Consider the following 25839-nt stretch of genomic DNA (forward strand, 5'->3'; position numbering starts at 1 on the left):
GAAGAAGGCGCTGGACGCCGAAACGCGCGTCGAGGATTATTAAGCCATTTTTACTATTATGTATTGTGAATCATGTATGACATTTGCTAATTTTTTTATGTATTATGTTTGATTATTTTGTTATCTACTTTGTGTATATATAATTTTATGCTAATTTTTGACTATATGTATAAATAAATACCAGAACTTGCATTTATTAGTAGCTTCTTTTTTCCTACAATTCCTCTTTTTCTAAATCATATGTTTTTGCAAACTTTTATTATGATTGCCTAGGTTGTTGATTATTGAGTAGTCATAACAAAAGATTCCATGAGGAAGGATACGTTAGTGAAATGCTCTACATTACTAATCTTTACACTATTGACAAATACTATCAATATCATCCGTGCAAAAATAGATACATTTGTAGAATTGATTGCGTTTTCACTTTCACAGTCAATATCTTTGAAGTGGTTTTAATAGGCCATACAGGGCAACAATTGGTCGCAATTTGTTTTTCTAGTATGACAACGTGCCAAGGCTAGAGTCTCTTTGGCTTTTTGAATAGCAGCACATTTAAATTACCCTGTTGGCTTTCATTCATTAGCTTGTTGTAGGAATTTAGAGAAGAGCATTTCAGTTAACTGCTTCCACTTTTTGCTCATCACAATTTTCTTTTTTATATATGTAATCGCCTTGATCTTTTCCATGAGCAAAGTCACAGGAGGGAGCAGCTCTCTTACTACTGCAACTTATTTTATGTCAATCTGCTGAACGTTTGGCATGAGAATGTTTATAAAACAGTGTGAGTGTGTTGTGGGTGGGATGTGTGTGGGTGGGGGGGTGTGATTAGGGGTGAATGGGGTGTGTGGTGAGAGTGCATTGGGACTGGAGTGCGTTGGGGGAGGCGGGGACGTTGGGGGGAGGCGGGGGCGTTGGGGGGAATGCAGGGTCGTTGGGTGATTTTGTCATTTAAAAAAAAGCCCTTTACAAGTTCCACCTTAAACAGGTTTGCAACTAAGCTAGATTTGCGCTCACCCATTAAGTCAGATTACCATTCTCACTTTAGCTTTTCAAAGATATTATTTCTCACGCAAACCGGATATTTTCTCCCTCATACGCCTAGGCAGACTGAGTTATTCATACCTTCAAACACTAGCCGCTTGGTTTTGCAGCGCACTGCTAACTGTTTTGGGGCAATTCCATGCTATCTCATCAGTAAGACTGATTTCACTGCACTTGTAGGGGTTCAGTTCAGGTTAATGTCCATATGTTGTACTTTCTTTTAGTTTACATGGAATTATGTGAATGAACATCATTCCTGAGCGGAGGCGTGCCTAGCGTGCGTTCTCTCATGGTGAGTCAGGCTAATTTTGTGGTTGAATCCTTTCTGACATTCACTGCACCAGTAGGGTTTTTCCCCTGTGTGAGTTCTCTCATGCTGGGTCAGATGAATTTTCTGACTGAAGCTTTTTTGACATTCTTCACACTGATAGGGCTTTTCTCCTGTGTGGGTTCTCTCATGATGTACGAGATGGATTTTCTGACTGAAGCTTTTTTCACATTCGGTGCACTTATAGGGTTTTTCTCCGGTGTGTGTCTTTTCATGCTGAATTAGACTACATCTCTTAGTAAAACATTTTTCACATTCATTGCACTGATATGGCTTTTCTCCAGTGTGAATTTTTTCATGCTTAGCAAGAGTACTTTTATCGTGGAAGCTTTTCTGGCATTCAGTGCACTGATATGGTTTATGTCCCAAGTGTGATCTTTCATGTAATGTGAGACTGATTTTATGACGGTAGGTTTTACCACATTCAGAACACAAATACCGTTTTTCTCCTGCATGTGCACCTTCATGCTGAATTAAACTCGCTTTTTTGCTGAAACTTTTTGGACATTCAGTGCACTGATATATTTTTTGTCCCAAATGTGTTCTTTCATGTCGTGTCAGATAGTGTTTTTGACTAAATCTTTTCTCACAATCAGAGCACTGATAAGGCTTTTGTTCAGAGTGCGATTTCATATGCCGAGTCAAGTAGGATTGTTGAGTAAAGGTTTTCTCACATTCGGAACATTGATAAGGTATCTCTCCTGTGCACCTCTTTTTCTGTACTGTCCTGTTCAAATTACACGCTAGGTGCGTCTCTTGTGAAGTGCATGGGTACACTACTTCTGCAATCTGCACAGTCTTATAAATAATGTACACTGTTTTTTTATTCAAATTGTGCTGTTGTTCTGGCTCTTGCTTTACAGTCACAAAACCCTCCATCTCCTCGATCATGTGTGTCCTTACGGCCCCCAATTTAAGGGTTCATTGACATAAGAAATTAGAGAGAATCCAGAAACTGCATTTACAATCAGTCAGCGACTCGGCTCTGTATTGTCGTTACTTACAGACCAAAACCAGCTTTTAGAAATTGGTTTCTTCTAAAATCTCTGGAACATCTCTCTCTTTGTAGTCTATTTGCTGCAAATGACAGAATCCGTAAGTTTTGTTCCTGTCCACACTTGAAGCCACCTGCAGTATTAAAAAAAAAGAATTAAAGTGAAATATCTTTCAAGGTGTAAACTAATTTTAACGAAATTATTTAACAGTGAATGTCAGCATTCTGGAAGTAATGCATGTACTTTTCCGATGGGATAGAGTTGGTAGGGTTTTGAGGAAATGATAAATGAGACCAACATAAAATAAAGCAGATTGATATGTTAACAATAAGTGTGCACTCACTCATATCAGTAACATAAAATGATAAATCTATTTACATTTTGTATAGACCGTGAAAGAATTAAAAACAAATTGTTTTGCCTTGTCGAATGATATCAAAATGAATAAACTAAATTTGAAAATTGCATAATCTTGTAAAAGGCAGACACAGAAAGATGGCTGAATGAAAGCCTTGAACGATTGCGCTGCCGAGCACCCAGCCTAATCCTACAGAATCCAGTACTCTCCCAAGGAGTTAGAGGTCAGACCCCTAGAGGAGGTCCCACACAGAGCCCTTCAGGTGGTAGAGGGGGCTCGGACTGACTTCCTACCATGATCGAGCGCACAGATGCCAAGGTGACTGCCATACAATGGCAGCCCAACAATTGCAAATTGAGTTCGGAGGACCAAGGGGGAGGCAGACTCCACTTCCCGAGCCCCACGAAACCATGATGGGAAGCGCATAGACGCCTGCAGAAGCTTGGCTGAAATGTACTGGCACAGCCGGGCACACTGGGGCTGAATGGCTTCCTAGAAATAAACTGATCGCTGGGGCACGCAATACTAGTTGGAGCCTAGAAGCCTGGAAGATGGTTGCCACAATGACAGCGGCTAGATAATGGAGATGAGGTCAGCACAGTCCCCAGGCGTTAACTGCCCCTACCCTTCCTGCGTTGCGGACTGCTGGTGCAGAGAGCGTATACAGTTGCAGGAGGCCTGCCTTAGAAGGCATAGAGGGCCGGGCCTGTGAAGTGCAAACAAGTTGACATACAGGTGCCACCTGTGCAACCCCTTCTCCCTCCCCATTGACGTGATCATATAGTTGGGACTGCGACCCGGTAACCCTGAGCTTCCAACTGATAAGAGGTTGCTGAGAAGGGATCTTCCAGCTACTAACCTTTGAGACGTGGGCGGTAGTGGATGAGAGGGAGGCTGGAGGGCTAGTTCCTTGCTCATGCCTTGGGGGACATTGCCTGGTTGTCCTTCATGTTCTTGTTCTGGAGGTAATAAGTGGCAGACAGACCTGAAGAAGACAGTCTGATCTGCAGTGGGCTGGGCCGCTGTTTTGAGAGGGTACCCAGGGGATAGCAGAGCACCTGCTGAGACATAGAATTTGAGGAGCGGGATAGGCCCCTGTGGCAATAACTATTCTGTGTAGTTATGGGCCGAGATAGATCTTCTAGAACAGGCCAATAACAAAAAATGTACAGATATACAGAGGTGGGAGGAGGCCCTGCATGGAACTCGCAGAGCAGACAGGATGAAATGTCCACTCCCCAGATACTGATGGCTATTACCCAACTGAAAGAGATGCTAGAAGAATAAATGGATTCCATATTCATTGATAGTAATATTTGGATCGCCATAAGGTGAGGGAGCGACTGCTGCAGACAGAACTAAATGTGGTTGAGCTCACTGCAAAACTGGCTTCTAATCCTCACCCAGGTTAAACTTCCATCATTAGCAATTTAGGGGTCCTGAGTTCCAATTGTTACCCTTCTTCCTCCCCATCCTCGCCCAAGGTGGAACCCAACCCATCCACCAGACCCCTAACCATTGGGACTTTACTGCCCCTCAACACAAGAAGCCCATCGAGGACCACCCTTTCACCTATGGAGGGAATTGGCCTTCTCCTGCTACTCACATATCACCCAATGTTCACTCCCATAACAATAAATAGCTATGCCTACTAAACTTCCCATCTCTCATCACTCCTACCTCAAGGAGCACCCCACTGACCCACTGTGCTTCCCAACACCTGGCACTCAACTCCCCTATAGCACAAAAGACACATGGAGGAAAACTGTAGAACACCACTTCCCTCTACTCTTCATACCCCCTCCATGCCACCAACCACCAGCCCCCAACCTCCAATAAACCTCCACTTATACTTTCATCCGGGACTATGTGGAACCTACATTACCTACCACTGTTCCTTTTACGAGGAGACTTCACTCACTTCCTATCACCAGACCAACTAACCACTCCTTATACCCCCGCACCCCCCCTTGAGGTTAAACTGAAAGACATCAAGCAGGGTCTTCTGAACCTACTGCACTTTTCTTCAATGATGGAGGAGCGCTGGAATCTCTACATGCCCTTCAAGAATAATCAATCATGCCTCCCCAGTACGGCTAAACTCTGCCAAAGTCAAGACTCATCTTGGAAAACGAGACACATTTTACCTGGAAATCTAGGCCTCATTGACCATCACGCCAGGCCACATAGAATCACTGACCCTTAGTCTGATGCTGACATTCACTCCTTTCTACTTCATTACAATACCGCCCATAATAAACCTTCTCTCCCACCATCCAAGATCCAGACTATTTCCTCCAACTCATTTAGAGAATCCAGTGTCAATCTCAGAACATTGTCGTTGGAGTCTCCTAAATATCTGATAGGGAGACTCAAGAGAATACAGTTGATGGCGGCCAAGTTTGCACTAATGAGACCATGCCAGTCTTCAGCGTCTCAGGCCTTGGCCGAGCTCCACTGGCTCTCAGTTATGCAGAGGGTACAGTTCAAGTCAATGTGCATAGTCTCTAAGGCTCTGTATGGCATTGGGCCCAAGCCATTACAGAGCAGGTTTGAATGGTATGTCCCCCCCACGTAACCTTCGCTCCTCCTCAGCTAAACTGGTGAGAGTATCCAGGTTTAGAAGAGTTAGATATGGAGGAAGAGCTTTTAGTATTGTAGCAGCTTCGGCTTGGAACAAACTCCCAGCCGAACTTAGACAGATAGATATCTGCTGCCGTTCAGAAAGAAGTTAAAGACCTGGCTCTTTCCTAGGACGTAAGTATGTGGCTGTGACTTTCTTATCCTTTTTGACCCTGTACTCGCTATTACACTCAAGGTTAATTGATCTCACGTGTTCAAGCGCCAGGATACCGTAGGGTTACAGTGAGCTCTATAAATGCGGAATACATTACATTCAATACTTTAAGCCTTGATAATTTACCACCAGTCTCCATATCTCTCCAAGAAACTGATGTTACCAAATCCCACCTCAAGTCAATGCTTTTGAATTGCAGGTCAGAGGTTAGGCATGCTGCGAATACAGCCGACCTCTTATTCTTGCAAGATCTGGAAGGCTACAAGATCATCCGTAAGGACCGCACCGACCAAACAGGAGGAGGCATCGCTATCGTCCATAAGAAATCCATCCGCATCTCAACCAGCTCTGACGTCAATCTCGCTAACACAGAACACCTTCACTTCCAGATCCACATCGACCCCAAGACCACACTCAGAGGCACCCTCCTCTACAGGCCACCAGGACCCAGTGCACAATTCAGTGAAGACATCATGGACTTTATCACCCCACACGCCCTCCCCTCCGAGGATTACATTCTTTTGGGAGACCTCAACTTTCACCTGGAAAAGAACAACGACCGCAACGCCACCACCCTTCTGGACAATCTCGCCAACCTCGGACTCAAACAACTTGTCACTACCCCCACCCACACTGCAGGTCACACACTCGACCCTATCTTCACCTCCAGCAAACATGTCTCCTTCAGCCACACCACAGCTCTCCCTTGGACGGACCACAGCTGCGTTCACTTTACCTACAATAAGACCACAACCCACAACCATCCTCAACCCACTCTGCGAAGAAACTGGAACAAAATCACCATCGACCAGATCGCCTCATCGCTTCTTCAAAACCCCCCTGCCCACTGCTCAAACCCCGACCAAGCAGCCATTGACCTCACCCAATGGCTATCCAACAGCACCGACATCCTAGCAACGTTGAAAAAACGTCAAATCAAACTAGGCAGCAAAAAGGCCTCCTGGTTCAACGATGATCTTAAGAAATCTAAGAAACTCTGTCGCTCCCTTGAGAAGGCCTGGAAAAAAGACCCAAACACCAGCACCAAGGACGCCTTCAAAAACGCCACCCGTATACACCACCAACTGATTCGGACTGCCAAGAAAGCCGCTCTCAAGGACCGACTAGATAACAACGCCCACAACAGCAAGGAATTATTCAACATCGTCAAGGAATTTACCAACCCCTCAGCCAACTCCAACGACATCACCCCCTCTCAAGCCCTCTGCAACTCCCTAGCTTCATTCTTCCACAACAAGATCGCAGACATCCACAACAGCTTCGACAACCGACCCGAAGACCAACCCACCCAACCCTCCGCAGGACCTCCACCTCCCTTGAACATCCTCAATGACTGGAACCCAATCCCCACTGAGGACACCATCCGCCTGATGAACTCTATCCACTCAGGATCCCCCACAGACCCATGCCCTCACCACATCTTCAACAAAGCAGACTCCATCATAGCACCGCACCTCAGAGACGTCATCAACTGCTCCCTCAACTCCGCCACCTTCCCGGAAAGCTGGAAACACGCCGAACTCAGCGACCTTCTGAAAAAACCCACAGCTGACCCCACCGAACTCAAAAACACAGGGGTGTGGAATTTTCCAAATAATCTACTTGTCCAAGGGACAAAATGCCACCGAGATCTACATGTCCTGTAAAATTCACTTGTCCCACCTACTCCCGTCCCACATCAAACATAAGGGCTCCAGCTGACAGAGAAACATTAGTGCTTCCATACTTATGAATAGGGCTCCCGGTTTTATGTGGTATTTATTTTTTTGACATTTCTGTCTGTATATTATCCATATTTATTTTTGACAACTTTATCTGTATTTATCCATATTTATTATGAGTTTTATGAAGAAAAAAAGCTGAAACTGGTATATTTCCGCATTTAACCAATAAAACCAATAAAAATGCAGTCATGCTTGAATGCCTGCCACATGCAGAAGATAAATCAAGCACTTATGTGAAAATATGCACATTTCAGTATCAGCTTTGTGCATATCTACTGCTGTGTAAGCCTCTTTACTAGTTCCTTTTTTTAAACCCCTGACCTATCAATTCACACAGTTATTGGCCTGGCAATCATTAAAAAGGGTATTTAGAATCACTCAAAAAGCAGCCAATTTCAGTTTTTATCAATATTTAAAAATAAAAACAGATAAGAAAATAAATGGTTTACTGTCTGTATTTATCTGTAAAAATCAGTAAAAATGGAAAGCAGGGAGTCTTATTCAAAAAGAAAAAGTTAGTTTGGTTGAAAAAAAATATTTGCCTAAGATCACACAATTTAAGCATGGAAGCTATTTTTTTTTTATTTATCAAGCCAGAACAGGTTCTCTTTCACAAAGAGTATCTAAATAGTTCCGGACTGTCAAGAATTCTGCCACATCACAAATAGCAGATAACTACTGTAAATAAACTCTGCACTCAAGCAGGATGTTGCATAATGTCACAACTAATTGCAACCAGTACTTACTTAACTCACTGCTTTAAAAAAAAACATGATCACTAATAATGAACATCTTTCGCCAACAAGCCACAGCTATCCAGAATACTGAACTATCCCAGAGCATGCAGACATATCACAAATAACGGACAGTCATCACAAACATATGATTCAAGTAAGACTGCAGGGATACAATCACCAAAAGAATCCTGGACTATGATTAAATAATATAACGTGAACGTGCATTTGCAGAGCTATTTGAGGCAGAACTGAAGTGCATTGCAGAGCTGTTAATAGAGGCCCAGCCCCCCTGTTTCACACAAGCACACACACACAGTCAGACTGATCTAGTTGTGTTCATTGGCAGAGCTCTGCATATCTATTTGTATACAGTAGCACATATCAAATGAACACACCACCAGAATTGAACTCCTGCTAAGTGAAATCAGCATTTTCTCTTCTTCTTTAATGCTAGTACCCTTCATATCTTCCTCACCATTTCCCGATTTCACTTGTTTCTAATATTCTAGCCCGAGTTATTTTAAGACATGACTACACTTGCATATGACTCACTGAAAGAGCATTTCTAATAAAAGAATGACTTTTTTTGCAGTTTAATAGCGCAAACTCTACCTAAACATATTGGAGCGCTTAGATGAGCGCCAGTTACATTACTACAAGGACACTTATTTATTTCTGAGTGTATCACTGTTGGCAGCTGCACGAGAAATATCAAATGATATGTGAACTTATGCAGAGGGGACATTATTCTGGCAGACGCCAATACAATATTAAGGCGATCATTATAGTCTTCACAGAGAAAAACAAAGTGGCTGCTAGAGGTACATCAGGTGCCTCCCTGTGATCCGCCTTAGGCATTCTCTGCTACACTTGGCGCACGGTGCAGCTGAAGTTGCAAAATTAAGTAAAACAATGTGTGGCTCACTGTGACAGTTGCTCCCCTTATACTCAGTTAGGCAGCTCCCTTCCGACCACATAAGCACACGCCTGCAGATAACTTTATTCCACTGTAGATCACGCCTGATATCACTGCATGCTCTCCTTTTGTCTCCACCTTCACTTACTTTCTCCTTCTGAGGTTTTTAATCTGTTACTGTATTCGATCCTCCTTCTTACCCCCCACCCAGTGCAGCGCTGTCTCACTTTGTCACGCCGGAACATTAAGCTGATTAATTGCCCAGCCAAAACACAAGCGCCTACATTGCCTCCTTGGTGGTGGAATTGGAGAGCCTTTCATGACCTTTTGCGATGGAGGGAGCGTTCTTCAGTGGAAATACTAATCCCGGTCACAAAGAGCTTTTACACCGGCAGCATTAGAACAGTGAGGCGGCTACTTTCGTTTTCTAAAATCGATGTATTTTTAACCCCCGCATGAAGTCCTGGCACTGATGTGTCGATGTGTGCAGTGCTCATGCTGCACGCAATTAACTAGCTTTCAAAGGAACAGTTAAGTCTCCTTTTACAATTACTAAAGATACACTGCAGCGACGATGCTGAGGCATTTGCAGTTCAAAAAAAATGTGCACAACGGGCTAAATTAATCCAGAAAAATAGGCACTGGCAAATTGAGCATTTTCTCTCACAAATGGGAAAGATATCGCTCATTTGTGAGAGGAATTGCCCAATCAGTGTCAGACCTCTGGTATGAAATGGACTTCTAATCCACTCTGCATACCAAAAGAAACGTGTGCAGTCGGCAAAAGAAGTGAGGAGTCAGCCCGCGCTTTCTGCAGCCACAATGATGCTGCATTAGCGACGGGCCGTCAGCAGGCAGACATTAAAGTTCTAGTCCAATATTTCAGTGGAATCTGTATCCATGCAGGGAAAAATAACACTAGCAGTGCTAAGGCGGGCGCCTTGGCAGTGCTTTAATTTTACCTCAAAAGGAATTTCCTCGCTCGCGGAGGTCCCGAAGTTCAACTGCTTGCTGAGAGTAGTGACGTTTCACTCCCCAGCCAATCACTGGTTAGAGCCCAGTGAAGTCATGAGCTGCTAGCCAATCAGAGGGCTCCAAAGGCTCTCTGCAAGCCCACAGCCTATTTTCTTGACGTGATTTAATGTCTACTTGTCCGTAGGACAAAATAGACATTAAATCTTCTTGCCCGTCAATAAAAACCACATGGTTCGGGCGTCGGGCGATAGGATTCCCCCACCCCTGAAAACTACCGCCCCATCTCGCTCCTTCAATTCCCGGCCAAAGTCATCGAGAAACCTGTCAACAACCAGCTCGCCGGCTTCCTCGAAACCAACAAATCCCTAGACCCCTCACAGTCCGGATTCCGAGCCAAACACAGCACTGAGACCGCACTCATCGCAGCAACAGACGACATTCGAACTCTACTGGACAATGGAGACACAGTCGCCCTCATCCTCCTCGACCTCTCCGCAGCCTTTGACACAGTTTGTCATAGCACCTTAATACAACGCCTCAGAAACATCGGAATCCAAGGAAAAGCACTGGAATGGATCACCTCGTTCCTTGCCGGAAGAACTCAGAGAGTCCGCCTTCCACCATACAATTCAGAAGCCACCGAAGTCATCCGCGGCGTGCCACAAGGATCTTCACTCAGCCCCACCCTCTTCAACGTATACATGAGCCCCCTCGCGGCCATCGCACGCCAACACAACCTCAACATCATCTCCTACGCTGATGACACTCAACTGATACTATCACTCACCAAAGACCCTAACACCGCCAAAACCAACCTACATGAAGGAATGAAAGAAGTAGCCGAGTGGATGAAGCACAGCCGTCTAAAACTGAACTCAGACAAAACAGAAGTCCTCATCCTAGGTTCCTCCCCCTCCGCCTGGGATGACTCTTGGTGGCCTGAGGCCCTTGGAAAAGCACCCATCCCGACGAACCACGCACGGAACTTAGGTGTCATCCTGGACTCCTCACTCTCTATGAACAGACAAGTCAACGCCGTCTCATCATCTTGCTTCAATATTCTTCGCATGCTCAAAAAAACATTTCGCTGGATCCCCACCGAAACTAGAAAAACGGTCACCCACGCACTGGTCACGAGCCCCCTGGACTACGGAAACACCCTATACGCCGGTACCACCGCAAAACTCCAGAAAAAACTCCAACGCATCGAGAACGCTTCAGCCAGACTCATACTAGACATCCCGCGTAAAGACCACATCTCTGGCCACTTGAAAAACCTCCACTGGCTCCCTGTTAACAAGAGGATTACTTTCCGCCTCCTAACCCACGCACACAAAGCACTTTACGAACTTGGACCCGAATGCCTCAACTCACGACTTTCCTTCTACACCCCCTCCCGCCAGCTACGATCCTCCAACCAAGCCCTTGCAACTGTACCTCGCATCAACAAAACCACCATGGGAGGCAGATCCTTCTCCTACCTGGCAGCTAAAACCTGGAACTCACTTCCCACTCACCTTCGCCTCACTCAGAACCACCTAACATTCAGAAAGCAACTTAAAACCTGGATATTCGACAAGTAATTCCCCACCCTTCTTCAAGCGCCTTGAGACCCTATGGGAATGTAGCGCGCTATATAAATCACTTGACATCCTACCACAAACTTGGCTTAATGTATCCTCCTCACCAATTTTGGACATTCTAGTTCCCCCTGAATATAACCTAATCACATTGTACAGCCCTCACAAAGTTGGGGGAGGCGTAGCTTGCATCTCTCGCTCAACTCTCACCGGTTGCTTGTCTCTATTTGCGTTTTCTCTCCCTTCTTCTTTTGCCTTCCTCTCTCTATCACGAGTCCGAAGCTGCTGGGTTCTGCTCTCCCTCTTGGCGCGCATGGATGCATGATAATGCAGAGATGACTGCAACTGCTGACAAGACACGCACGGTAAAAGCTGTAACCTGGAATGTGAAGGGCCTGAACTGCGGTAGAAAGATGCAGTTAGTGGCAGCATTTCTTAATTGATATGGAGCAGACTCTGCTTTTTACAACAGCTGAATCTGATAGGAGCCTCGTGTTCACGCCTACGAGCGGGAAGGATGGGTGAAAAGTTCATAGCGGGATACTTCAACTACGCCAGGGGCACAGCCATAGTTCTCAGAAAGGGCTTCTCTTGGCATACGCGCACTGCAATATGCGATCTCCAGGGTCGGTATGTGATAGTGGAGGGGGGTTCTTGTAGGTCGCCCAGTGAGACTCATATCAATATACGGCCCCAACACCGAGGAGCCCCAGTTTTTTAGCGAGATGCGGCGGTTGGCAGACTCCCTAGGCCCCGGGGCAGTGCTATGGGGAGGTGATTTTAACATGGTTCTCAACTCCAATTAGGACAGGTCAAATGGTTCTCGACGGCGTCACGCCTGAGCTGCGGCGCAACTGCAGGCCCTTATGGAAGACCAGGATCTGATAGATGTCTGGCACTGCCAACACCAATCCAGCCGAGAGGAGAGTTGCATTTCCTCTGCGGGTCCCTCGTGTTCTAAAATGGACTACCAACTCATATCCTGTGACGTGGACACTTGGGTTAGACACTGTGCCCATCTTGACTGAACCCTATCGGATAACGCTCCAGTACTATTAGAATTTATTTTAACAGACGCGCCGAATAGAGCCTTCAGCTGGAGACTTCCAGCTGGTGCCCTCTGGGACCAGGTGTTGCGAGAGGACATTGGATCAGCCATACTTTGACACCAAACTCAGCTCTGCAGACACCCCGTCCACTCTACGGGAAGCGTTTACAGCAGTCATTAGGGGCAAGTGTATTGCTAAACAAATTGGTGTTCTACGTTCACTGAGGAATGATCTGCAGTGGCTAGAGAAAGATTCACTCGCTTGTATTTGAATTCTTCAAGTCCAATCAGCTCACGACCCTTGGGCAGATCAAGGCTAAGATAGCGGAATTTGAGGATGCTAAACACAGAGAAACGCATTTCCTAGATCGGGAGGAGCGCGCTCGCCAATACGGGGAGGGTGACGAGGTCGTCAAAACCCTTGCGCGTCTTCTTAAAAAGCCTTGGGCAAATGCCCGCCAAGCTCTTCAAAAATCTTATACCTTCCATAATCCCACTATGGCCCAAGATTGTCCATGAATCATGACCCTAGCCAAACTACTTGAGAAATACGTTCACACACAACTGTGTAATCACATTGATCAGTTTCAACTCCTTGATTAATTCCAATCAGGTTTCCAAGCGGGTCACAGTACCGAATCTGTCCTGACACATATTACTGATGACACTCAGATTTCTTGACCGAAATGAAAGCTGCCTACATTTTTCTCATGCATCTCTCCTCATTGTTTGACACCGTCAAACATGATAACTTGATTGATCTTCTCGAAAAAAGGAAGGGCTTATCAGGCACAGTTTTAAATTGGTTTGCCTCATTCCATACACAATAGCTCACATCGAACCAAAGTCAACCATTCCTTTTCTAACAACACCCCGATCTCAACTGGGGTCCCTCAAGGATCTGCATTATCACCCACGCTCTTCAACTTGTACATGGAACCAGTTACAGAAATTCTGAACTGCTCGAACATATCTTATCACATGTACGCAGATGACACTCAAATACACCTAAAAGTCTCTTCACCTGACAATATCATGACATATGGGCTTTGGTGCGCGTAACAGACACCAATAGGCCATAGGCGGAGCTACGCGACCGCCTATGGCCTATTGGGTGTTCTGTTAAAAAAACAACATACACGCAAAGCCCAATCAAAATGGACCTTGGAAATGCACGAGCTGTGTGGAATTTCAAGGTCCATTTTGAAAACCCCTACAAAACGTCTCGCCTACGCGAGCAGCATCACGAGGGCTCACCCTAAAAAGGTACACCCTATATACAGGTATCACATGAAGCCAGAAGTTAACATACACAATGTTAGAATTTCTTAGGCTTGTTGGTCAGACAACCAAATCTTCCCCAGTGGATACCTTCAACCCCGGATGAAGACAGCTCTACCAAATTCAAATTTATTTATTATGTTTTGGCTCTCAAAGAGGGCCACATAAACATATACAATACACAACAGCAAATACACAGAAGATCCAAAAGTTTGAAGAACAAAATTCAATCCACAATAGATATACATCTGCAAATCAATCTAGCAAGGCCGGACAGACAAGATATCTCCAGTTGCATTTTAATAAATAGCTAAAAATCCTTTAAAAAAGTTAAAAATATAGGAACAGAACATTTCGTTCGGAGGGCAATAAAGTGCATGAAGAAAATCCTTTAAAGTGACAATGCTAAGGCGGAGACAAATTACTTTTAGCCATCGATTGCGCAAATTACGTAACATAGGACAAATCAATAATACATGCATACAGTCCTGGGTGTTCAGTTTACATAAATTGCACAAAGCAGAAGTGCCATGCCATTTGGATAACAGTAGATTTAGTGGAATTAAATCATAGCGAAGCAAAAACCAAAATCTACGTATCCCATGCGGTAGATTCCATAGGGCATAGGGTTGTGGCTGCTTCAACCTATAGGAAGAGATGAGAGGTTCCACGTTCCTTTTGTCACCAACTGACTTTTTATCAGAAAGGAAACAAAACTCCCACGAAGCCTCCTTAAGGACATGTTTTAACTGCGTAGGGGAGTAGGAGAATAGAACACTTTCATCAAGTTTAAGTATCGTTACAGCCCTTCTAAAGTTGCTTACGAGTTTAGAGAACTCTTTAAAATTGCCCAATAGTTCATTTTTGAGGAGAACTCGCAGGGTGCCATCTCCCGCTCTAGCCAAACTGGCCACCCATCTTATTAGGGCGCATAGACCCTGAACCCAGGTACTCCTGAGTCCAAAGTCAAGCCTACAAGCGGCTAGTGGGCAAGCATTGTTTAAAGTAGAGAGGGATCTTAAGAGTTTCCCCTTAATCTTATGGCAAAAGTCCCAGTTTTTCACCTCTATTAATTCAATACCATACAAGATAGTTGCGGGGATTTTTGCTCTAAAAACTTCTAGAAGACTGGAAAAATGCCTTTTCCCCGTTGCCTGGTATAGGGACTTTAACCCATTGCCATGGGCAAGAGCTTTGCGAGAGCAGTGCTCTATATGGAGTTTCTCACTCATATTGGCCGAAAATATTTTTCCCAAGAAAATATAGGAAGTTACGACCTCCAATCTATGCCCCCCAATAGCCCAACCGAAATTTGTAGAGCGGCACTTCTTCTTACCAGCTATACACATCACTTTACTTTTGGTAATATTAATCTTCATGTGATGATCACTAGCAAAGGCCTGGAGAGCCTGTAGCCGATTTGCAAGACCGATTGGAGTCAAGTCAAGAATAAGAACATCATCGGCATACATCAGGCAGGATATTGGAGTCCCTCCTATCATCGGGGCAATCCCCTCACTGGCAGACACGGCAGCAGGGAGGTCAGCCGTATATAAGGAGAACAAAAGGGGAGACAATAAGCAGCCTTGTTTAGGGCCATTCCGAGATGGTATTTTGGCCGAAAGCCCCCTTTCGCCCCCCATTAAGACCCTGCACCAGGTCTCAGTATGCAGAGCCCGAACCCGTTCCAACAGGGGGGTAGGGACACCAAACGTCGCCAGTTTTCTCCACAGCGTTCCACGATCTACTTTATCGAACGCTGTGGAGAAATCGATAAAGGCGGCATACACCACTCCTCCTCTCACCTGGACGTATTTATCTGTAATCACCTGAAGGGCAGTGAGATTATCTAGGGTACCATGATCCCTACGGAAACCGGTCTGTTCAAACGGCAGAATATTGCCGTCCTCGACCCAATCGGAAAGAGAACTAAGGAGGCATTTCGCAAAGACCTTTCCGATGGAGTCGAGGAGTGCAATCAGGCGGTAATTACTAGGGCTATCCCTTGTACCCTTCTTAAAGATGGGGACCAAAATACTTCCTCTCCAGGAAGCAGGAACAATTTTGGAGAGATGGCACGCCTTAAACAAGGGGTACAAAATTTTACTCCAACTTAAGGGATCTTGTTTGAGGACCGTCATAGGAAGCTCGTCCGGTCCCATGGCCCCAGAGGGCCGCATATTTTTTATAGCCGTCTCGATTTCTTTCTCTGAGGGATGGAATACAAGGTCTTCAGGGGCAGCATAAATGGAGTTATCAATACCCGTAGTCCCGTTCCCTGCATAGAGCTCTCGGATATGAGAGGACCATACCTCTTCTGGTATAGGAATGGGGATGGGGCTATGGCGCGTACCACATCCCTTCCCAATTATTGCCCAAAAGTCTTTAATATTACCATGTACAGCAGATTCCCTCAGTTTAATCCAAACTTCATCCTCCCTTTCCTTTTTGATTTTTTGCTTGAGTCTGCTTCTCTTTCTTTTTAACCTAGCAATTTCTTTCCCACGTTCCAGGACTCTTTCTAAATACTGTTCGCGAACTAGTTTATTTAATTCCCTATTCAGAGTACGCAATATATTAGGGACTACTTCTCCTTTCCTAGGGGGAACAGTTTTTTTTGCGTACAATAAAATCTTTCGCATGAATTCTTCAAAATAAACTAATTCGCTGCCATTCCACTCGTTTATTACCATTAGGGTATCGTCCAAAAGGTCCTGCACCCCATTAATGGCGGCAGAGTTCCAGAAGCACCTTCCAGAAGAGGCATGGAAGGTAGCCTCGTTGCCATTAAGCGACCAAGACACAGTATTCAAAGAATTTAAAGACATTGTTAAAAACAATATACTATGATCGCTGAGTGACGTAGGTATAATCTTAAGGTCCTGAATATGGGGAAACAGGCCATAGTCTGCAATAGCATAGTCCAAGATAGATGACCCAAAGGGGGATTTATGGGTATAATTAGCGGGGACGTCAGATGGAAATCTTCCGTTTAGAATAATACCATCCCCAGTCGCTAGTTCTTTTAACAAAATCTTCCCTCTTTTATTTGTCACCAGGTTCTCAGGAAAAAGCGTCTGGGGAATAAAATGAACCTCTTCCTTAACTTTGTTCCTGAAGAGTTTCAGACTAGCATTAGAAATTTTGCAATTCAGATCACCTACAAGCAAAATTACAGGGGAAGATTGTGAATTTTTTATCTGTTCAATATATCGGAGAACCTGCTGCAGACTAGCATTAAAACACTCCTCAGGGGGTATATACACATTAAAAATTACCATAGGATATTTTTTACCATTATGGAACACATTTTCTAGGGTTATTGTGTGGAAAAGTCTACTAGGATCAATATAATGGGAGAATCTCCATTGCAGTTTATTTGACAATAAGCAGGCAATCCCCCCCCTGGCATGCCCTTTCTTAGAGGGCGCAGCTGGTACTTCCAGGACATAAAAATCTTTTGATGGTGTTAGCATATCAATGCACCATGTTTCCTGAATGCACAATATATCCGCACCCAGAGAAGATAAAAAGGCAAATTTCTCTGGGCTGCTGTGGAATCCAGCCGCATTCCAGGAAATTATTTTTAATGCGGTGTTAAAGATGGTGAAACAATTTGGGGTTGTCCTTTGTTTTTGTTGATAATGCACTATGGAGCCAGTTCCACCGGTTATTATCATCTATAAGTGAAGAGTTCTCAGTTAGTGGAAGTGGCTTCACGTGCGAAACTGAGCGTTTTCCCCTAGAGACCCAGATTTTTAGGTCTCTAAGGGGGGAAGGTTACCCCGTTTTGCTCACCACCCCCAAACACCTGGTTACATAAAAGATTTGGCTTGCCTGGGTTGGAGATAGGGAGAATGTCAATACCTAAGCGCTGAAAGTTTTCGGCTTGTTCTAGTATCAAGTTTACTATAATAGGCGAATAAAATTTCACCCGTATACTCAATACCCTACTTCCACCCAACAGAGACACCAATTCTATGTCTCTTGATTGAATATGGTAGAGACTTTCAACCTCACTAAAACGTTTGAGAAGCCAAGCTCTATTTAACAAAAGGTCAGTATCGAATAAAGGTACAAAATCTAACACACGCACATCCACCGGGGCCTTAGTAATATTTACAGATCGGGCAGGAGGGCAGTAATTTTCAGACTCTAATGCTACAGCAAAGGGGGGGGGCAAAGGGTTAAGAGCCCCAGATGGATATGAAATTGGCCCTCCTAATGCGCTCCGTGGAGGAGAGCATAGGAGAGAGCCCCCTGCTTGCGGTGTAGCTTCCTGAGTAAACAGACTACGTTGGTCATTTTCCCCCTTTACAGAGGTTAAAGTAGTTAAGTTCAAATCAATGTCCACCTTTAAGGAAGTAGGAGAGGGCTCCACATCGATTTCATCATTCTCCCTTGACGCTGTAATATTTTGGAAAATAATCCTCCGCTGCTTTTTCTTTCTGTATTTTCGAATTGGTTTCCTCTTGTTACCTTTATTAATTTTTTGTTTACCATTTTTTCCCCTTTCTTCTTTTACCTCCGGTTTATCGTCCAAGGGATCTTTTCCGCTCTCAGGCACGAAAATAGGAAATAACTCCTGGACTGTTTTAGGGCCAGGCAAAGGTTTATCATCCTCCTCTATCTCCAGAACTGAGTTTTTGATGCAGTTGGGAGCTGCAGTAAAAGGCATGTCCTTGTGAGATTCCAGAGTAGGAGATTCAGCCTTCCTATCAAGATTCCCTCTGGTGTCTCTGGTTTTCCCCTCAGACAAGTAATGCTCAGACTTGGGGGGAGAGGCATTCCTCATATCAGGCGATTTCTGCAGCAATGTCTTTAAAATTTGAGTGACTGATTCCAGAATACAGTCCGAGCTGCCTACAAATTTCCCCAAAAGCAGTAAGATTGAGGCTAGGAGTTGTTCCAGAGCGATCATGGACTCTGAGATCAGCTTTTCTCGTGCTTCCACAGAGCAACGATTATCCAAGAGATTAAGATCGGGGCTCCTAGAAACATTTAACAAGTCGGATATTTCATGGCCATTTAACGAGGGGGTGCTACTATACAGAAATAACCCAGAAGGGGTGGCACCCCCTGAAGCTTTAAACTGCTCCAAAGTCTCCACTTTAGCTGGGCTTACGTAGCGTCCCCAAAGTTCCAGGTCAATAGATAATGCAGACAAGTCGCCCCCCGGCCTATCATTCAAAGGGGACTGAGGGATCGGTGGTATATGCACTAGATCACCTACGGCCATCACCTTCCCCTCTGTAGAGTCCCGTAAGGAAGACCCCCCTACCATTGATTGTAGGGCCCCTTGCTGTACCAGAGGCAGTTGGGGGTCTATGGGGGCTGGTGTATGAAACTCCAGGGCTTTAGTATCCGATCTTTCTGGAGTAGCAAGTTTGGATTTTTTTACACCAGATAGATCCCAAAGTTCAGATAGTTGGCATTGACCTTTCAACGGTGGGTTATTCACTGATTTGTTTCTTGTGCGGGTGGTAGTTAATTTTCGGCCAGGTTTTTCTCCTACTACCCTTCCTGAACGTAGCGTTTTAGACATTTTCCGCACTATTTTCCACAGCGATAAACTTAATCAAAATGTAAAAAAGTAAAACTTATAAGAACCTGGAGTGGCGTCAGTCCCTGACCGGCCAAGTTAGTTTGAGGAACGGTGTAATAATATCAGTACACGGGTCGTTCACAAACCTACAATTGTAAACACATGTTCATCGAGGCAAAAACAAAATGTAAATGACCGGGCCCAGCCCAGCCTACCTCGGTCACTGAGGGCCACAGAGGGCCCGCCCTTTGCCCGGGCTTCGCTCCGGGCGTCCCGCTCGTGTCCCGCGAGACGGGGGTGTCGCCGTATTTCAGCGCCTCCTGGCGCGAAACTGACGCGGCAAATGCTGCTAGGGCCGCTGGGATTTGTAGTTCTTTAACCCTGCTCCGCTCTCAGCGCTCCGCTCGATGTTACTCACAGGACGTGTCAGGAGAGCGGGAGGCGGGCGGGCAGGCAAACACGCTGTTTAAAGAGCCCCTGCAGCAGCGTTCAGTAGCAAAAGCGGTTCTGCCAAAAGCTTCCTCAAGTGACACCCCCTCGACCGGGGTGTCGCCGTATTTCAGCGCCTCCTGGCGCGAAACTGACGCGGCAAATGCTGCTAGGGCCGCTGGGATTTGTAGTTCTTTAACCCTGCTCCGCTCTCAGCGCTCCGCTCGATGTTACTCACAGGACGTGTCAGGAGAGCGGGAGGCGGGCGGGCAGGCAAACACGCTGTTTAAAGAGCCCCTGCAGCAGCGTTCAGTAGCAAAAGCGGTTCTGCCAAAAGCTTCCTCAAGTGACAGCTCTACCATAGACCACTGTGTTTCAGACCACTTACTCTCACTGCCTCATCCAGTTCCATCCCTGATCCAAAGTCCAGCACTGAATTTCACCGGCTTTACCTCCTTGCTTTGCATCATACCATAATTTATATGGAGTTTACTCCTCTTCTGGTGACTATTCCACCTGTCTAACCTATGGCCTCCACCCACGGTTGTCCGTGATAACTGGCAGCCACCCTTTCATCAAGACAAAAGGACTGTAGCCAATGACCTCACATGGTGTGATGTGGTATGCACAAGCCACAAACATCACAACTTCCAGTTCAGGCCATTTTCAGAAATGACCATAGGTACCCAATATGCATTTACTTTACCGGCCATTCTCCCATATGGGTCCCATCACCTCAACACTAACTCTTTACCAAGACATACGGGGATTGTTTACTGGGAATAAAGTTGGACTGAATGTGAGCTGTGATTTATCAGAATGTATGCTTCCATGGAATCCTTCACCTTCCTTGTCTATCCTAGGCCCCCAATACAATATTCTTTAGTTAGCTAAATGCCCCCTGTTGTGTCAAGAGTTCTCTTTCTCAAACTTTCCAGAGAAATCACAAGTCTGCCCGCAACAATAATCCATCCTCTTCAGCCAATTCTTCCTTACTTCCTATTCAGTCCATTATTCATAAGTTAATAGCATCTAATATACTCATTCATGCCTATCAATATTTTGTCTTCCATACGTTTTTGCTCCAATTTCTCATGGCTGAGGCCATGGATCTTTTTCCTTTTACAATCATGTAATAAAAAAAAATTCCATTCATTCTTTGGTACTTTTTTGATAGGTAATGGCATCAGACTTAAGTCAGAATATTTTTTTCCACACTTGGCACATATTGTACAGTGTCATTTAGACAAACAACTTAATGGCCATGTGAGCCAATGCAGCCACCGCCACCCACCACAACCTCATCAGATACTCTAGAACAGAGCTCTTCAAACTTTTTTACTCTGAGCCCCCCCCTAAGCAAAATGTTTGGAGGTCGGGCCCCCCTCCAAAACTTTATGGCTAGGATTGGGGGAGCGGGAGGGACATGGCTGCATTCAGGGAGCGGAGCTTAAGAGATGATTTCAGGAATACTTTTCTATAGCTTATGAACTGCAAACTGCACCACTTACGAAACTTATAAAACAGCAAATGCATCAAACAAAAACCGATATCCCAAACAAACTGCTCCCCATAATTGGGGTGTTGTGATCCCCTCACACTCTTTGACCCCAATGCAACTATTCTTGCTGCACTAATGATAACCGCAGTCCTGAGTAGCAGGCTGTCTCCTCTGCCTCTTTTACCTCTTCCCCACCATGATCGATCATCACCTCTGTCCTAATGCTTGAAAGGACAATACGCTCGGATGCCACTTTTTTTTAAAGGTAGACAGTCATAATTGTGATGCAGTGGGCCCCCCAAATTCCTGAGCCCAAGTCCTTCTGCATCTGCATCTACTCCTTTATGATAACCAGCAGTGGCCACTTACACACTTGGCAGCAGTACCAGCTTCAATAATGTCCCTTTAAAAAAACACTTATATCATCCCCTTTGGGGTAGCTCTCTAAAAAAGCGGTCTCTGGCCATTTGTAAACCTAAAAATTAGTTTGCGTAGAGTGCTCACTATTCTGGGCCTTCTCTTTGACAATATCTATGAATCTCGCTCTTTTCCTCGGTCTCCCAGACCATTTCTATGAGGCCCCAAGGATTGAGAGGATTAGGGCTCTGTATTTGAAAGAAACTCTGCTGGCCTTCTACCAGCCCCCCCCATGGACTCAGCTTTCACACAAAAAACTTTTCCTGAATCGTTAATACTGACTTTGACATGCCTGTGCCTGAAGTCGAAGTGGGTGGTGGTAGTGCAGAAAGTTAAAAAGAAACCGACCTTCTTACCAGCCATTAATTGATTGAGTCACTTAAAGCCAGGGCCACTGGAATTATGAGTTTCTGCAGCAGCAGCGCTTTCCACATAATTATCAGTTTACTGCATTTGCTACATAATCTCCAGATTTCAATGACAAAAACTTGATTCTAGCTCAAACGGAACAAAAGTTACTTAAAGCGTGACAAAGTGTTCCGGAGCAGTGGAAGGCCCTGCAAAGACTAGTAATCTTTTAGTTGCTTACTGCTGTATTTGTTTGTTAAATTGGTACTAATGAGGTGAAATATTTCCCCTGACAGCGTTACTGCGACTTAAAATGACAAAATAGTGAAGTAATGATAACTACAAAATGTGGCACATTGTGCCGCATAACTTACCTTTTCTTGCTGGATAATTTAGTCAAACCTGCCGCATAATTTTGTTCTTTTCTACTGAATAATTCCAGTGGATCTGTTTAAAGTTTTATGGTGGCAAAGATCTATTCTTTTTAAGATGTAATGTAACAGAGTTATCAGCTGGGATCTGGAATAGTGGAGACACTTACAAAAATGTCTGCATTAGATCCAGTTTGATTACTTATTACTAAAAAGTATATTTTGTAAGAACTTGTTTTATCTCAATCACTGCATCATTTTGCAGCAGTCTAGCTTAGAGTATGTAAATACTGTTTTAAAATAATGACTTACATATTCACAGTGCTTTCTGCCACAGGCTGAGACTTCATAGCACTATAAACAGGGCCATTGGAATTATGCGGCAGGAGAAGGCCAAATTAAGTAGCATGGTTGGCTAAATTCTGCAGCAAGCAAAGGCGAATTATGCTGCATATTTTGTGATAGCATTACTGCACTATTTTGCTATTTTTACACTTCTTAACATTGTCCTGGCCTTTATAGCCCCTCATAAGTACCACATTAACACCCACATATAGCAATAAGCAACAGAAAGGTGACCAGTCAACCTTTAGAAAGGCCCTTCCACTGTGAGGTAACATGTGTTGCTGCATTTTTAATCTGCAAATTATGCAGCAGACGATTGATTATGTGGCAAATGCGGGAAAACCATAACTATGCGCTGTGAGTGCTAGGTGAGCGTGAAAGTGAAGGGTGAGAATGAGCAGTGAGTTGTCTGAATGCAGGGCGGATTCCCAGACACTTGAAGTTAATCAGCATGTTATTGGCGGGATGCTGGGTTTCAGATATAAGTTAAACTATTGCTATTATGGAATTAATCAGGGAATCAAGGGTGAAAGAAATAAATAATGTGCTGATCCTGCATCAAACTTCCAGTCTTATGATTAGGGTTGCCAACTCATTATTTTGATGTTGCAGACGGCACAAAAATAAACAGTCACCTAAAGCCCTATTTTCAGCACTTATGTGTGCGTACTTCGAAAAGCAAATATAAAGTACTTTTACATGTGTTCTAGGGCTGCCTGAATGATTCATGACTGAAAATAAAAGGAACAGACAGAAAGTCACATTACAAATGAATACATACTTTTTTATTTAAGACCCTATTTAGTGTCAAAGCAAGGTCTTTGCAGGCTCTTTAAACATACATGGCTGCCATTTTTTCTATTGGCAACCCTTTTTTGTATTTCTTTTCATGAAATGCATTTTCACACTACAGCAGTAAGTTTAAAATGCAAATGTAAGGAATAGGCAGAGTCGGGGCACAGGGGGTACTGGAAAAGGAAAAAAAACTAAGCTTACTTAGGCAACCAGTTTCCAAAAGTATGCAAATGGTCTTTAAAGACCTGTGAAAAACTCGGCTGTGCTGGAGTCTTAATAAGACTCCAGACACTGCCCAGCCGAGCCCCCAGCAGCACACCCACTGACCTCTGGCCCCACGGCACTCTGAGGCCTTCAGAGTAAATGAAGACAGCCTGGAAATGCAGCAAATAAACATTGCTGCACTTCCAGGTGTCTTCATTTACATGTGCTGGCAGAGGCCTTTGCGCCCCCCTGAGAACCCATCCACGCCTCCTCAGGGGGCGCGCCCCACAGTTTGAAGAACTGTGCTCTAGAAGAAAGCACTCCAGGGCAGAATCTCCACCCACGCACACAACAGCAAGGAACTCTTCGGCATCATTAAAGAGTTCGCCCACCCAACAGTGAGACAACCTACTTCCCCCCTCACCTCCCCAACAGCTCTGCGACAGACTCAGCACCTTCTTCCACCACAAAATCAAGACCATCTACGACAACAACAACCTACACCCACCACCCCCATACACCACGCAGCTTACGCTAGACAGCTGGACTGCTGTCACCATTGAAGACACCCTGAAGACTATGAAGTCAACCCACTCCGGGGCTCCCACGGACCCCTGCCCCACCAGATCTACCACAGACCAGCTGACATCATCGTCCGAGCTTCATGAAATCATCAACAGCTCCTTTGAGACTGCCACCTTCCCCAACGACTAGAAACATGCAGAGATCAACCCTCTCCTGAAAAAACCCACGGCTGACCCAACCAACCTCAAAAACTACAGACGGATCTCCTTACTCCCGTACCCAGCAAAGGTCATCGAAAAAGGCATCAACAGCCAGCTTGCATCCTTCACAGAAGAAAACATCAATGACCCCTCTCAAACTGGCTTCAGGAAAAACCAAAGCACCAAAACTGCCCTTCTCGCCGCAACAGACATCCGCTCCCTCCCTGACAGAAGAGAGACTGTGGCCCTCATCCTCCTGGACCTAGCCACAGCCTTCAACAGTTTCTCAAAGCACCATACCCCACAGACTACATGACGCAGGAATCTGGGGCATGGCCCTCAGCTGGATCCGCTCATTCCTCTCCGGCAGGACACAGCAGGTCAGGCTCTTGCCCTTCCTCTCAGATCCGAAACTGACCACCTGCGGAGTTCCAAGGATCCTCCATCAGCCCCAAACTGCGACTATATGGCTCTGCTCGCACCCATCGTCAGATCCCATGGTCTCAACATTGTATCCTACACAGACGACACCCAACTCATCCTCTCCCTATCCAACAAACCAAACATCTTCATACAAAACTTTCAAGAAGGGATGGAAACTGTCGCTAGGTGGATGAACAACAGCTGGCTACAACTCCACATGGACAAAACCGAAATACTCATGAAGGGGCCACACCCGATGCCTGGAACGACACCTGAAGGCCCCCCACCCTTGAGAACCCACCCTCCCACACCGCCCAGGCACGCAACCTTGGAATCATCCTGGACTCCGAACTCAAAATGGACTGTCAAATCAATGCTGACTCCTCCCGTTTCCATACCTTCTGCCTCCTACGAAAGACCTTCAACTGGATTCCTCTCGAGCACAGAAAGACCGTCACCCACACCCAGGTAAGCAGCAGACTGGACTATAGTCATGCACCCAACGTCGGGATCAACAAGAACCTTACCAGCAAACTCCATAACGCCTCCACCAGACAAGTCCTCAAACTACCATGTCATTGCCACATCACCCAACACCTGCAGACACTACATTGGCTCCCTGTCGAGAAGAGAATCGCCTTCAAGTTCTCACTCACGCCCACAAAGCCCTCCACAACACCGAACCCGCCTACCTGAACCACCGCCTCTCGTTCTACGCACCCCAAAGATCCTTCCTCTCAGCCCAGCTCTGCCTTGCAACGGTGCAGCGCATTAAGAAGACCAGAACAGCAGGTTGCTCCTTCCCCTTCCTCGCAGCCAAGGAATGGAACACCCTCCCTCTCCACCTCTGGCACACAAACCCTCTCCAAGTTCATGAAGGACCGCAAGACCTGTCTCTTTGACGAATCACTGTGAACTTCCAGGAGCCTCCC

At 45.3% G+C, this 25839-nt stretch overlaps 1 protein-coding gene across 1 annotated transcript; it reads right to left on the reverse strand.

Annotated features, from left to right (window-relative positions):
- Window positions 1-672: 672 nt before the first annotated feature.
- Window positions 673-2472, reverse strand: LOC147737609 (uncharacterized). The gene has a single exon (XM_086938852.1). It carries the CDS (start codon window positions 2261-2263, stop codon window positions 1295-1297), a length of 969 nt encoding a protein of 322 aa, XP_086794978.1. The 5' UTR covers window positions 2264-2472; the 3' UTR covers window positions 673-1294.
- Between the last annotated feature and the right edge of the window lie 23367 nt (window positions 2473-25839).

This window comes from Lissotriton vulgaris, chromosome 1_1 (genome assembly GCF_964263255.1).
Source record: "Lissotriton vulgaris chromosome 1_1, aLisVul1.2, whole genome shotgun sequence".
Lineage (NCBI taxonomy): Eukaryota > Metazoa > Chordata > Amphibia > Caudata > Salamandridae > Lissotriton > Lissotriton vulgaris.

Bases quoted from the DNA above. Each gene is read 5' to 3' on its own strand.
- LOC147737609 (XM_086938852.1), bottom strand. From the start codon at position 2,263: ATGATCGAGGAGATGGAGGGTTTTGTGACTGTAAAGCAAGAGCCAGAA.